Raw genomic sequence first — 14,232 nt, 5'->3', positions numbered from 1 at the left:
TCGGGGGTGAAACTGTTTGCATTTTTTAAATGGCTATAATTATAATTTTTAAAATAAAATAAAAATATATTTTAAAAAATTGAGTGTTTTCGGGTTTGGGGCTGTGGTACAATAATATTTTAATAGTTGCAGTATATTTTTGTGTAATAGTGGTAACAGTGCATAGTATCTCAGTTAAAAAATGCATATGCTTTATTTTTCAGAAGAAACAAAAGAATTACAAAAGGGGAGTGGGGAAGATAGTTGTGTGCTTTAATTCTGCCTGTTTGTCAAGAACAGAGATTGAATTTAAAAAGCTGGAAATTATATAACATGGTGTGCTTTGGAACTGACATATTTACTTATTCAATTTCATTGAGCAGATGCAAATGCAAAGGTGTAGCACACTTATGTTCCTGATCTGTTCCTAATTTTCCCTACTATAACAAACATCTACTATTTCCATTAGGCCTGTGCTTTTAAAGTAGGAGTTGACTCCAGTGTTCTAAAAAGAACTTTATCAGGAAGCATTACCATGTTAACAGCCAAGAGATTCAGCACGTAACTCAGTGAAGGTTTTTTTGAGAACATTGTAAACAAAACAGTTACAGATGACTAATGGTTTAAGAAATTTGCAATGTGTAGAGACAAGGCTTCCACTAGCCTTAAATGAGTTCAAATTGAAAAAGGGACTTTATACCAAAAAACATGTTTATATAAATGTACACAAAAATATTGCCAATTAATATTGTAGAATTTCTAACTGCTTGAGTGTAATCCTACAAAAAAAAAAACAGTTGCAGAGAATTTTTTTGTACTCATAATTTCTTCATCATTCCAAATGACAAGTGATTCATCTATTAAATATGCTATATCCATTTTGCAGATTGATCGGATTTTCTCATGTAGTTATGAATGGTTTCCCTGGGTTTACAGTGTAGGATACTGCATGGTATCTATTACATGCTTTAGTACAATGAATGCTATTTTTTGCACTTCAAGTGAGAGATGATATAACTTGCATTTATTGTGGGAAAAGTGTGTGAACATGAGTAGTTGTACAAAATTGCTTAAACACTATTAGTAGATATTCTGACTTCCTTTATGGTGGTTTGTTTATGTGGGCACACTTTTTATTTTAAAAGTAAGTTATATAGTAAACTAATCAACCTTCTTAAAAGTTAAGATTTTTTTATTTGATAACTGTATTCTATGGAGACATCATGTATTGTTCAATGAGGGGGAAAAACGCTGTTTCTGAAATTTTTACAAGTAGAGTTTGTGAAAATACAAAAGCTCTACTAGTGAGACACCTTTTAAACAGAGAGGTTAGGGATGACTTACTCCTACTTAACTAAAATTAGCTAGTATTTTTTGTCTGTGGTTTTCACATGCATTAATACTTTAAATTTTATCTTTTATAGCTGCAAGAATTTGAAGCTGCTATCAAGAAAAGAGATGACATTATCACTCAGCTCACTACTAACCTACAGCAGGCCCGGAAAGAAAAGGATGAAACCATGAGGGAGTTCTTGGAGCTTACTGAGCAAAGTCAAAAACTGCAAATTCAGTTTCAGCATGTAAGTTAATACAGCTACCAAAATTTATTTGGGTTTGAAAATAGGTGTCACTTTGGAGGCTCCATAAATAGTTCCTGCAGAAAAATTTTTAATGCATTTTTTTAAAATCAGTCTCGCAGTATAGATCAGCAGTCATTTTCCTGGTCCTACAGTTGTTGTTATAGTACCTGTTTTACTGTAATAATTAACTATAAAATGGTAGATATTATTCTGTTTTCTTTCCTACTATGTGGTAATAGCTTCTGATAAATACTGAATTATGGCAGCTATCCGGGGAAAAACACTTGCATAATCTCAGAGCTTTGGGCAGAAATGTTCCCTTTGAAATCAAAACATCCAGCCATCAACTTCCATGGGCTGCAGCTTCACACTCCTTATATATTTTATTATATTTTGGATAAAAGCTGCCATTGTGGTGTTATTAAAAGGTAATTTAAATAACAGTGAAACTTCAGAGAAACATTTCTTCTAAAAATCATGGTGATTGAGGTGCCGTAGGCACGCAGACTATACCTTGCGGTGTTGCAGTTGAATACTGTAATATTTCGTGCTGTTTGAGTACATTATATAGCTTATTTTGAGCTTCAAGTGGATTATATTCTGAAGCCTGAGATTTTATTATGAAAAATCTGATTATGGGCTCCATAGCTGCAACTAGTTAGTTTTACTACTTAGTGATGTATCTGAGATGCTACTGTCCTATGTTAGCTCACCGTGAATATTTAATTAATATGAAATATCTTTTTATTGGGTGGCCATCCCAAATGAATAAGAATGTTTCAGCTCCTCCAAAAGAACTTAGAAATCTTTGGGCTTGTGACGTGGAAGAGGAAAGTAAAGATCACTAGTTCTGTACAGCGTAAGCTGTTTCTGAAAAACCTGATTTATTTTAGGTTTTGTTTCTTTAACATTCAAGTTGCAGGCAAGCGAAGCCCTAAGGAACAGCAGCCACAGTTGCACAGCTGCTGATTTATTGCAAGCCAAGCAACAGATACTTTCACATCAGCAACAGCTAGAAGAACAAGAATGTCTGCTTAAGAATTATCAAAAAAAGAATGAAGAGTTTGAAGAGCAGATTGTGCATCTTCAAGAGAAAATCATGACATATGAAATGGTATGTTCCTTACTATAAAGTTCTCTTTTCCTAAACACTTTCCAGGATTTTGTAATTCCTTTGCAATAAAAAAGCCAAAGCACAGGTAATGAGTATGCTGCATAGAATGCGTACAAAGATTTTAAGTTTTTGACACTGCTTCTGTTAACTAACACATAATATGTATATAATTTAAATTCAGAAATTTTATTTCAGTGTTATGAATTATGTTTTAAAAAGTTGTAGAAATATTTAGAGCAAATTATGAAACTATACTGTATGTTAAAAACACCTTCAATAAATGACATTCTTTTCAAAAAAACTCACTAAATTACCTGCTTGAACATTCTCTGCATTAAGTAGAGAAGAATTAATTTTTTCCTTTGTGTACTTTTTTTTATTATCCTTCATGGAAAACATTTTAAAACCACCTAAAAAAATTAAATGTTAAAAGTGATAGAGACACAGGGGGTTGGAAAGAGTAGGGGAGGGGCATGATGACATGGGTGGGGTAGGGGTTCTCAGATATTCCAAGGGTGCAGGAAACCTCCAAATGAGGTCAACAAATAATTTATATTTATGTTTTATAACTAACATAGCCTCTCTAGCCTTCTAAGAAAGACTAAATAGCTAAGTCTGGAAATACTCTTACATGTTCAGATAATTAGCTAAAAATAAGGACATGGTTTTCCTCATTTTTTTAAAGGATAAACAGAAAAAAGAGGGAGAAGATTTGAATAAATTACAAGAAAAAGAAGCATTAGTTGAAGAGCTGGAAGCAAAACTTGGAGAAGAGGAAAAAAATTCATTTGAGCTTAAGCAAAAATTATCAGATGTCAGTAAATTACTTGAAGAATTGAAAGAAGAGATTTCACTAAGGAACCAGCAGATAAGTAATATGAAAGTTGAACTTACCACCTACAAACAAAAAGAAAGGCAGTGTTCTGATGAAATAAAACAATTAATGGGAACTGTGGAGGAACTGCAGAAACGATGTTACAAAGACAGCCAGTCTGAAGCTGACATTGTGCAAAAAATGGAATTAGAAACACAAAGGAGACTGGCACAACTTCAGGCTGAATTAGATGAAATGCATGGCCAGCAGATTGTACAAATGAAGCAAGAATTAATTAAGCAACATACAGTGGAAATAGAACAGCGTCTTTTGCAACAAAAAGTAGAATTGGAGAAAACTTCAAGTTTGTGTTTTAATGAGAATGTTAATAAAGATCAAATTCATTTAATGAATATTAGAATTAATGAATTGAATGTGAAATTGCAAGATGCTGATAAAGAAAGGGAAAAAATAAAGCAAGAGTTGTCACAACAGATGGAAATTATCGCGACAGAGAAATCTCTTCAACAAACTAGAATTGAAGATCTTCTTCAAGAACTGAATTTTTCAAGAGAGCAGGTTCAAAGAGCCAAGCAAACTATAGTGGATATGGAATGTAGATTAAATGAAGCTGAAAAATACCAGTTTGTGATTGAAGATTTAAAAACTCAGCTGACTTCTGCCTCTGAGTTTAGGAAGGATTTGGAATTAAAACATGAGGCAGAAATCACGAATTACAAAATAAAACTTGAAATGCTAGAAAGGGAGAAGGATGCAGTTTTGGACAGGATGGCAGAATCGCAAGAAGCAGAATTAGAGAGATTGAGAACAAAACTTCTGTTTAGTCATGAAGAGGAACTTTCCAGGCTTAAAGAAGACTTAGAGAAAGAGCACATGGTGAACATGGAAAGCCTTAAACACAACTTGAATATGCACCATAAACAGCAGTTAGATGAAGTACAGAATGAAATGAGTCAAAAGATAGAAGCCATGCAATATGAAAAGGACAACTTAATCACAAAGCAAAATCAGTTGATGCTAGAGATTACGAACCTGAAAGATACACAGCAGTCTATTGTAAATTCTAAATCTGAAGAAATGACACTTCAAATCCATGAACTGGAGAAGGAGATTGAAGTGCTTAGGCAAGAGGAAAAAGAGAAGGGTACCCTTGAACAGGAAATACAAGAGCTGCAGCTTAAAACTGAGTTGATGCAGGAACAAATGAGGGAGAGAGAAGATAGCCTTCAAAAAAAATGTTCAGAACTAGAAACACAAAATAATGTTCTTAAGGGGGAAAACAAAACTCTGGAAGAGAAATTAAAAAATATGTTGGTAAGCTCTGAAGGAAACATACTTTGTAACAGTAGTGTTACCTCTAAGACAGAAATTTTGGACTTGCAAAAAAGAATAGAAAAGCTGATTACTGAAAACGAGCAACTTAAAAACCAAAACAGTTTCCTCCAAGAGGATACTGAAAGGCAGAAGAGTACCTTTTCATTGACTGAGAAAAAACTTGAAGCTAGTTATAACGAACTGCAGAAAGAATGTGCAAGTCTTCTGAAGGCAAAAACTGAGTTAGAAGAGAGCAAGAAAAAGCAGGAAGCAGAATATAAAAGCAAACTCAAAGCTTTGAATGAAAAACTCTGCCACTTACAAAGCAATAGACCAGTTTTATTTAAAACTAAATCCTCTGATTTTGAAGGGAGTAAAGAAATAAAGGTGTCCAGGGAAGACATATTTGAGGCTGGAGAAGTTGTTGAGAAAGATGCCATGGAACTTATGGAAAAGCTTCAGGTTACTCAGCGTGAGAAAGTGGAATTATCCCTAAGACTTTCTGATCTCTCTGAACAATTAAGGTCAAAGGATAGTGAAATCTGTCATTTAAATGAAGAAGTCAAATCTTTAAAAGATGAGAAAGAGCAAATTCTAGTAAAATGTAAAGAACTAGAAGTCACAATTAGTCATGTTCAGAGAACAAATAGTAGTAGTAATGACACTAAGACAAAATGCTCTAAAGGAAAATCTCTAAAGACTGCTACTCCAGCATCTGAAAGTAGGAATAAATCCCCTGGTTCGAGGAGTAGAGATGATGAAAGAACAAATATAAGAGGTAATCTAAGTTCTAGGAAAGACTGCAGTCATGAGGTAACAAAAAGGAAGGCAGTCCAGCAAATGCTGAAACCAGAACAGCAGTTTCTTGTGGAACATTTGCATGGGACACCAGACAGGCTGCCGGAGGAAACATCGTTAATAGCCATTACACAGAGTGAAAATAACCTTCAGCAGCAAGTGGATGCCTTAAAATCAGAACAGGTATGTTACATAAAACAGTATGGAAAATACTCTAACTATGAAAATTTGCAGGAGCTCACATTTGGAAATTTGCATCATATTCTTTCCAGCTGGCTGCTTTGAAGTATAGATGTGTGTCAGTGTGACCAGTGGTTGAAAGGGGTTTATAATCATAGTCAATGTGTATGAGGATGCTTTTTGAATGGAAAAAATACTCTTCCCTTACATTTAATTAAATCAACAGCAACAAAAAAAACCTAAGAGGACTACCAGAGCACTTCATATTTTGATGCAGCATTTCACTTACTTAAGGGGAAAATTTATTTTGGACATAATTTTTTGTTCTGTGATAAGTTTTTTCAGTTCTCTACTCATTCAACAATATAAAAAATAATGAAACGTCATCAGTCACGTTTGACCAAACTTTTGAAATATCAAACTTGTGAAATACTAATATTACGTTATCAATTTTTTTGTGCTTGCGTGGTTATCACTTGATAAGAAATTTATCTGGATGTGATAATGGGAACACATATTGTGTGATTCTAACTATTCTCTTAAGTTTTGCTGGAGCAATTTTGCTTGTATTTCTTGGTATTGGAAATTAATTGTAGGTAATATGGAAAGGATTGTTATTTGTCCATATAAATAGCTAAGTACTGAGGTACTAGTATTTAATTAGGTGGTGGAATCATAAATCTGTATATAAATTTAAATTTATATACACTGGTGAAGTTCAATAACATGCTGCAAGATGTATGCAACTAAGTATTCTGTAGAAATAGATGTTAAGCAGACTTCTACTTTATTAGATTTTTTTTTCCATGTTATAAAAGTCCACCTAACAGTGAACTAATACCACCAACTGCCTAATACTGTGGTTTAGTTCATTCATTTCCTAAGGAAAAAAATCACAAGGAAAGCCACATTGGAAACAGTTGTGAGGTTATAAAAAAGAGCTTTAGCTGTGTGAAGGTTTGCTTTAGGCTTTTTTGTTTGGTTGGTTGATCGGTTGGTGTGTTTTTTATAAGGCTGTGATAAGGCTCCTACAATTTCCTGCCATACAACTAAAAATCATTGTGATCCAGAGCTGTCTAAAAACCTTTTCAAACTTCAGCTCTAAGCAGCTCCCTGTTGGCATATTCCAAACATCTTTTTTCTTTAGCAATAACATCCCCAAAGTGCAGACTAGAACTACAAGCCTTGGAAATCAAGGTTTTTAAGGTCTGCTAATAATACAATCTTTTCTCTGTGTTTGGAGTACACTTTCTTAACTACTCCCTTAGTAGTGATACTGCTCTTGCTTCACTGGGTTAAAATTCATTGGGATTTTATTGCTGCAAAATAGAAATGGAAGCGTTTTGAGTTTTGTTGATTTTAATTTGATTTTTATTTTAAGTTGAAGAAGTGTCTTACTATTTTGTTAAAACTGAATTTTCCAAACTATGTATATTTAAATTTACCTTATGCATACCATATATGCAGAATTCCATTCAACATATTATTAATCTCAGAAGTTTCCAAAGATGGGTCTTTCTATATTCTTGTTTCTCATTCTTTTTAACTTGTGTCTTTTTATTCAAAGACTGACTTGCAACTACAAATGGAAGCACAGCGGATTTGCCTATCTCTGGTTTATTCAGCTCATGTAGACCAAGTTCGTGAGTCTTTGGAAGCAGAAAAAGAGAGTGCACTTTGCAGTCTTAAAGAGGAACTTGTTCATAGTCATCTACAAGAGATGAATGATCTTAAAAGAATGCATCAGGTGGAGCTCCAGACCCTGAAATTTCAACAAGCAGGTAACTTGACCAATATGATGAGAATGAAGCTCTATATGAAAAACAGTGTCTTAAAAAACCCTGACCAAATAAGCACAAGAGTTTATGCATCTAGCTGTCCAATAAATTGTTTTTAAATAACATTTTGAAATGGTTTTATAACAAACTGTTTAGCCATTACATGTAGTCTGTTACTGAGGTAACTTGAAAAAAAAGTATATTAAAAAATAAGGAATAAAAAGTATTACAACTCATTGATTCCTGTTAGTATTAGCTCAATTAATTGTAAATCTATATCATAGATTCACCTATAAGGTGAAATAAGCAAATGCATCAGCAAAGTATTTTTGGACTTGTTCTTTTTTCTTTGAATTGCTGCATTGACTCCCTGCATACTTTAGGTAAACTTTGGTACTACTTTTTGCCTCATGTTATCATGATCGTTTTCTATCCCAGCTTTTTCTGTTATCCCGTGTTTTGCCCTTGTTTAACTTGTTTGCATAAGTTCTTCTCCCTCCAGTAGTTTCTGTACACTTTTATCCTTCTGGAGGTCACTAATACACAAAGCCATTTCTTATGTCTTGCTCCTCTAGAACATGCAGCTCAACTGTAATAATTGAAACTGTCCATGTGTTGGAACAATAAAGAGAGGAACAAAAAACCACGCCCTTCTTCAAGCTGAAGAGGCAGCTTCACTGAGGCAGGAAATTAGGCCTTTGAAAAGTTGTGTATCTAGAGTTTAAAAATAATGTGAATAATTTGTATTCATAGATGATGAAGGGAAATCTACACAAAGACTTATAGAAAAACTGAATGAAGCTGTAACTGAGGAATGTTCCAGGCTGGCTCAGGTAAGACTTAACAAAAAGCCTTTTATAAAATGAGAATTTGGAAGACAAATGATGGTTACTGTGAGTCATCATGTTTTTCCACATTGTTTTTGCAGGTTTCCTTTGCAGCTTTTTTCTTTGCATTGATCTCAAAATAGAGACTGATAAACCTAGGCTTCCAAAATAGCATTGCAAAAGATTTTGTATTTTTTTTCCTAAATTGGTTTGTGTCCTTGTCCAGACAAGTCTTTTGTCTAACCATAGTCTTAAGCTTCTAGCTAATGTTGATCTCATCTCTACTAGTTTGGAAGTACTTTTTTCCTTTCTCTTTGTCTTTGGATATATGTTTTTGATTCAAGAGTCTGATGTCGCACACATATTGAGGCACAGGACATCACCTCTCATATCTGCAATAAGATAGTAATTTCTTTCTTAGCTGCAGCTTACCTTTTAAAGACTTAAGTGTCAAACAATCTAAAAAATTACTGTCTGTATTGTTTTTAGTAAATAAACATTATTGTCAAAAATTGAAGCTTATATTTAGTCTTTATTCTAATATCAGCCACCCCTAATAATAATTTGCTGTATCTTTTTTTGTAGAGTAGTAGTAATTGGTGGCTCTTACAGGTAATTTTTGACCATCAATTGAGTTACTTATTAGACTTATTTCTAGATAAATTAAGCTGCTTTTGTCACTCATTATCAGCCATGGTTTTCAAGTCTAAAATACTTCTATTGAGGGCTTTGTGGTTTGTGGGGGTTTTTTTTCTTCTTAGCTGGACTTCTTTCAACACCTTTTTGGGAAAGTGAATAGCAGAACTTTTAAACTTGAGATCCAGCATAGGAGAGATTAAGCAGGACTCCACGATAGCTCACAGAAGGTAGCAGCTGAATGAGAGTCCTTGGCATGAGTTACTTCACAGTGTGAAAAATGCTGCCTATTTGTATGATTCTTTGTTGAGCCATCGGAGAAATTATGGTTTTACTTTTATAAGTTGAATTTGTTTTTTGTTGAGTACAAACTCTTTAAATAAAGAATCCTACTGTGCTTTGAGCAAGCAGTTTCAAGTATCATTTATCTTTAGACATCACATGGATAAATCTTCTGTTTGCCTGCCCATTGTGAATAAGGCAGTGTTCTGCTGGCCACATAGCACCAACAAACGTAGGGTATTCTGTTCATTACTTGCTTTTTTGTGCCATACCCTTTCATCTGATTTGTTCAGCACTTAAAGAACTAGATGAGATGTAATCCCTAAAAAGAGACAAATTTTTGCTGGAGGGAATTCCTCTTCCAAGTAAAATTGCAGCTTATGAGAATGAGACATTTACAATGTAAATTTGCTTTCCACATTGATAAAGGAGGCCTTTCTCTGCAAGATTTTAATACTTGGCAGTTCCAAATTAAATAATGATTTGAAAACATATGCATTTATGCTTTAGCTGAGAAGTCTTTTCATACCTGTTTATCAGGAGTTTTAAAGATTGTCTAGGTTCTTATGATTCAACAGAACATTTATGCCATAATTTTCACAAAAGTTAATGCTCACAAAATACTACTTTCCTATTTTTCTTGTTTTCTCTGTGAATTGTGATTGATAATAAGAAATTGTTTACTTTTTGCTTTGTTTCATTTGTTATACAGGTTTTGTGTGGCAGTCAAAATGAACATTCTTCAGCTGCTGTAGAGGCTCCTGATAGGGAACAGGAAATTTTCTGTAAACCTGCTGGGAAAGAAAAACTGAGTGTAGAATTACCAGTATACAGAGGTCAAGCTCAAGGTAATGACTTTGTACTATCATGCTGGTTAAAAGTACTTATTTAAAGTATTTCAGACTGGCAATTTTTCCATTACTTTTTCAGGTACTAATTCATGTGCTTAAATAGATGTTTTAGAGATTACCTCATTATTCTGAACCCCTTTATTTTTATAATGGATATTTTCTTTTATGCTCTTTTCATTTTAGTGCATATTGGTGGAAAAAAGTGTTTGGGGTTTTTCTGTTCCTCTTCCTCCTTTTGTAGAAGAAGCTAGCAGCTCTACCAAAAAAATGCATATGTATCAATACATGTAAAAATGCATTCAAAATCTGAAAGGGCATCACTTGTTTCAGTATTTTGTAATGTTTATTGGATAATTCTTCAGGGGAGAACTTGTGAACAAATCACTTGCATTAACATTTATGGTAAAATGTTTGTTTTCTTTTTTTAAAGTCCCTGGTTCTTTGTGTAATTTAACTGTGCAAGAACGTATGGATACACTTCTATGCAAGATAATGGAAGAATACAGCAGGCTGAAAGCACTTCAAGAGCAGCTGGCAGTGAAGTCTAAACAGGTAAACTTTCATAGCATAGAGTATAGGAGCATTTGAATTTTCTCTGTCACATGAATTCCTTCTGCATGAGTGAGGAAGTGTTTGAAAGTGTGTTTGTGTATCCTGGTTGAGTGGCAGAGCAAGGGAATGATTTTAAAAAATGGAGAAAGCTGCTGTCCATGTCACAGAATTGTGGACTGGTTGAGGTTAGGAGACACCTCTGCAGTTCATCTTGTCCAGCCCCTTGCCCAAAGCAGTGTCAGCTAGAAAAGGTTGCCAAGAACTGTGTCCGGCTGAATTTTGATACTTCACAAACCGGGTGGGCAACTTTGTCTTCTTCAGGTTATGCATGCCCAGCTCTTCCAACCTCTCCTTGTACAACAAATGCTCCAAGCCTCCCATCTCCTTTGTAACTCTCTGCTGAACTCATGCCAGTATGTCCATTTCTCTTTCATACTGGGAGTGCAGCACTGGATATATTTGTGCTACTACTAGACAAATCGTTGTTAATTGCATTTACTTTATTATTATTTAGGTCAAAGAACCATGGCTATCTTCTTCAGAAAGGAGGAAAGAAGAGGAACCTATCCATCTGGAAATAGGAGAGGAAAGTCTGCAGACTCCTTCACAGAGTCTAATGGGTAAAAAAATGTATATGCTGTTTTTAATGTATGTATATTCAGAAAGAAAGACAAGACAATGACTTCTAATTTTAAGTGATTTATATCTTACTACTAATTGAACATAAGAGATTTTTTCAGATTTTGAAGTACAATACTATGATTTTCTTAATTCTGTAAAATATTTCAGAATTATATTCTGTGATATATTTTTGGTTTAGTATTTTTTAGTTTTCCACAATAAAAACTTGTTACTGATATCAGATATTATTTTGCAAAATGGAAGATTAGGTTATCATTCTTTGTTATGGAAAAGTAGTCGATAGGATGTCAGAATTGTTTTTTAACTACATTAATTATTCAGTCCATCACTGCTAAATATTTGTGAAGAAGTTAATGTAGTTTCTTTCTTTCTTTCTTTCTTTCTTTCTTTCTTTCTTTCGTTCTTTCATTCTTTCGTTCTTTCTCACCCCCTACTTCAAATAACCTATATATAGATCCTACAATCCAAGAATACTGTTTGAAGGAGATAGAGAACCTTAAAAAACAACTTGAGGAACAGCATGCTCAAGAACTGGAGCTCCTCCGGTCCTATTTTCAACAGCAGCTGAAAGAAAGTCAAGAGAAGCACACTGCAGAGATTGTCCATCTTCAGGATAAGCTTCAGATTGCTGGGGTATCCGCTGACCACACAAGGTATTAACCAGTTTTACAATGGTTATAACTTTGTGCTTGTTCAAGAGGTGTTTCAAATAACCATTCGTGTAAAGCTACGTGTTTTACTTCAGAATTCGAGAAATTCTTTATAACCATATTGCTCTTCTGTAGTTTTGTTCCTTCAGGAGTTGTTAGGAGTCTCATAAAGAAATGACATAAACATTGCAAATTAAGTAGTGCAGCATTTATAATTAATAGAGGAAGATTTGTTAAATGGAATAATGTATAAAAGTAATTTCACATGTATGAACTTTATAGCAGCAATTTCAAAACTTCAACTCAGTAGACCACATTTAATCCTCTCCAGGCACTATCCTTGACATCTAAAGGCATCTTGAGTGGCTGTAGTTGCCTGAAATCAATTATTTTCTGGAATGACAGATAGTAATAAAGCTTGTGGTGAAGTTTAGGTCCACTTAACACATTCTGCTTTTCACCAAGTCATGGGCAATGAAATGCTGATTTTTTTTTTAAATTATTATTTCCTCTCTCTGCTTTTTGTACCTTTTTAGTGTATCCACGGATTCAGAAAGAAAGTTAAAAGAAGTCTTCAGGAAAGTAAAGGGCACAGAAAGTCTTCATCAGAAAAGAACAGATAAAGCATTAGAGGTATGGTATTAACTCAGTTGATAGCTAATATATATAAGCGTGACATAATTTAGATGCTTTGGGTTCTAAGATGAAGTTGAGAAAACTACTGGGAATTATGATCAATAAAACTTGGTTTATTGATGCTGGGTTTAAATTTATTTTATTTATTTCATCTCTGAAATAAGACATTTCAGTTGACTGCCTCTTACTAAGGTGGAAGAGAATTAGTGTTCAAATTCTGGGATTTCTTCAGGAATCTTTAAAATATTGTGACTTTTATTTAAAATGAGTTATGAAAGGAGCAATTGAAGTGAAATCCCAGTACTTTTGTAGTACACGCTGAACAGTTTAGGAGAAATTTTGAAAAAGTAATCCCAAAGATTTTAAGAGACCAAGTGCAAATGGGAAAGACCCCATGCATTCCTCCCCTAGGGGTGCTGGAAACTTGGCTCAAAAATTCTGCGTTTTGCAAAATAATGATGTTGTTTAGTACAGTGATTCTGTGCTGACCTGGTTTCACTGCATTTGACATCTCAAATAGTGCTGGAAGAAGAGTTGTTGCAAACTCAGCTTTTAAGATTCATTTTGAAGCAGAAACAAGACAAAGTCTTTTGCCCGGTTCTTCTGTGTTGTGGTACAAAATTATGTGATTTGTATGAGGAAAAAATCTCTTGCCAGATTGAAACTTGAAACTAATGAAATAAAATCACAAATACATGGTCTGAGATTTCATGTTTTTCTTACAGCTTGGTAGGGAGATTGAAATTCAGAATGATCTGGATGTTATTCAATTACTACAAAAGCAGTATCAAGAAAGGTTAGAAGAAGAAGTAGCAAAGGTATTACTTTTATTTCGTTACTTTAAAATATGTTTAAAAAATCTGTCCTTTTAATTTGCCCTTTTCAACCATTTAGACAGTTGTTGTACCATGTGCTAACTTTTGTATGATTTATTTACAAGGAATTGTTTCATCTGGCTTCTGAATGGGAAAGTCTTGAAAAATTCTGAAACATTTTGATGTTTTTTAGCAATCCATCCTATTCCTAACTCACAATTTCTATTCATGTGGATTGTAGTGATGGTGCTTAAAACTTCAAAGGAAATAGACAACATGCTACCATATTCTGCTCTAGAATTTATTTTAAAAATCCACAGACTTAGACTGTATTTCTTGCTACCATAGGCTTAACAGGAGGTCAGTTGGAAAGATTTTGCAGTTGACAGTTTAATACTATTTTCTGATCATATTTTATTGTGCATTTTAGTATGTTGTATAAAATGTGTAGTTTTTCTTTGGATCTGGTAACTCCAAAACAGGAAAAGTAAAATTAAGATTTTATAGGTAGAGTATATTTATTTGTTTGTGGATTTATTTACTTTTTGATTTGCAAAAAAGTTTCCACTTCTTTGCAGAAAAAAAAAATTCTCTTATCTGCTGCCAAGAAAACCCTTCCTTATGAGGAAACAAATGTTGCATTTGGTTAACATCAATTTAAGTTCAAAAGACAAACTCATATTTTCTGGAAAAGAAGAGTTTGGTGTTTTCAAGTGTAACACTTCTGTATTTATTATACTATTTCACACTTTTTGTAGCTTAT

At 33.8% G+C, this 14,232-nt stretch overlaps 1 protein-coding gene across 7 annotated transcripts in view; it reads left to right on the top strand.

Annotated features, from left to right (window-relative positions):
- AKAP9 (A-kinase anchoring protein 9) overlaps window positions 1-14,232 on the top strand; it is a 105,590-nt gene that overhangs the window by 41,226 nt on the left and 50,132 nt on the right. For all 7 annotated transcript variants that reach the window (XM_039549296.1, XM_039549301.1, XM_039549299.1 and 4 more), the window contains 11 exons: window positions 1,404-1,559; window positions 2,476-2,673; window positions 3,359-5,803; window positions 7,368-7,581; window positions 8,332-8,411; window positions 10,036-10,171; window positions 10,605-10,726; window positions 11,241-11,346; window positions 11,823-12,021; window positions 12,555-12,651; window positions 13,380-13,472. In XM_039549296.1, the coding sequence (XP_039405230.1) occupies window positions 1,404-1,559; window positions 2,476-2,673; window positions 3,359-5,803; window positions 7,368-7,581; window positions 8,332-8,411; window positions 10,036-10,171; window positions 10,605-10,726; window positions 11,241-11,346; window positions 11,823-12,021; window positions 12,555-12,651; window positions 13,380-13,472 (3,846 nt within the window). The remainder of the gene's footprint in view (window positions 1-1,403; window positions 1,560-2,475; window positions 2,674-3,358; window positions 5,804-7,367; window positions 7,582-8,331; window positions 8,412-10,035; window positions 10,172-10,604; window positions 10,727-11,240; window positions 11,347-11,822; window positions 12,022-12,554; window positions 12,652-13,379; window positions 13,473-14,232) is intronic.

This window comes from Corvus cornix, chromosome 2 (assembly GCF_000738735.6).
Source record: "Corvus cornix cornix isolate S_Up_H32 chromosome 2, ASM73873v5, whole genome shotgun sequence".
Taxonomy (NCBI): Eukaryota; Metazoa; Chordata; class Aves; order Passeriformes; family Corvidae; genus Corvus; species Corvus cornix.
This window is presented reverse-complemented; position numbering and strand designations above follow the sequence as displayed.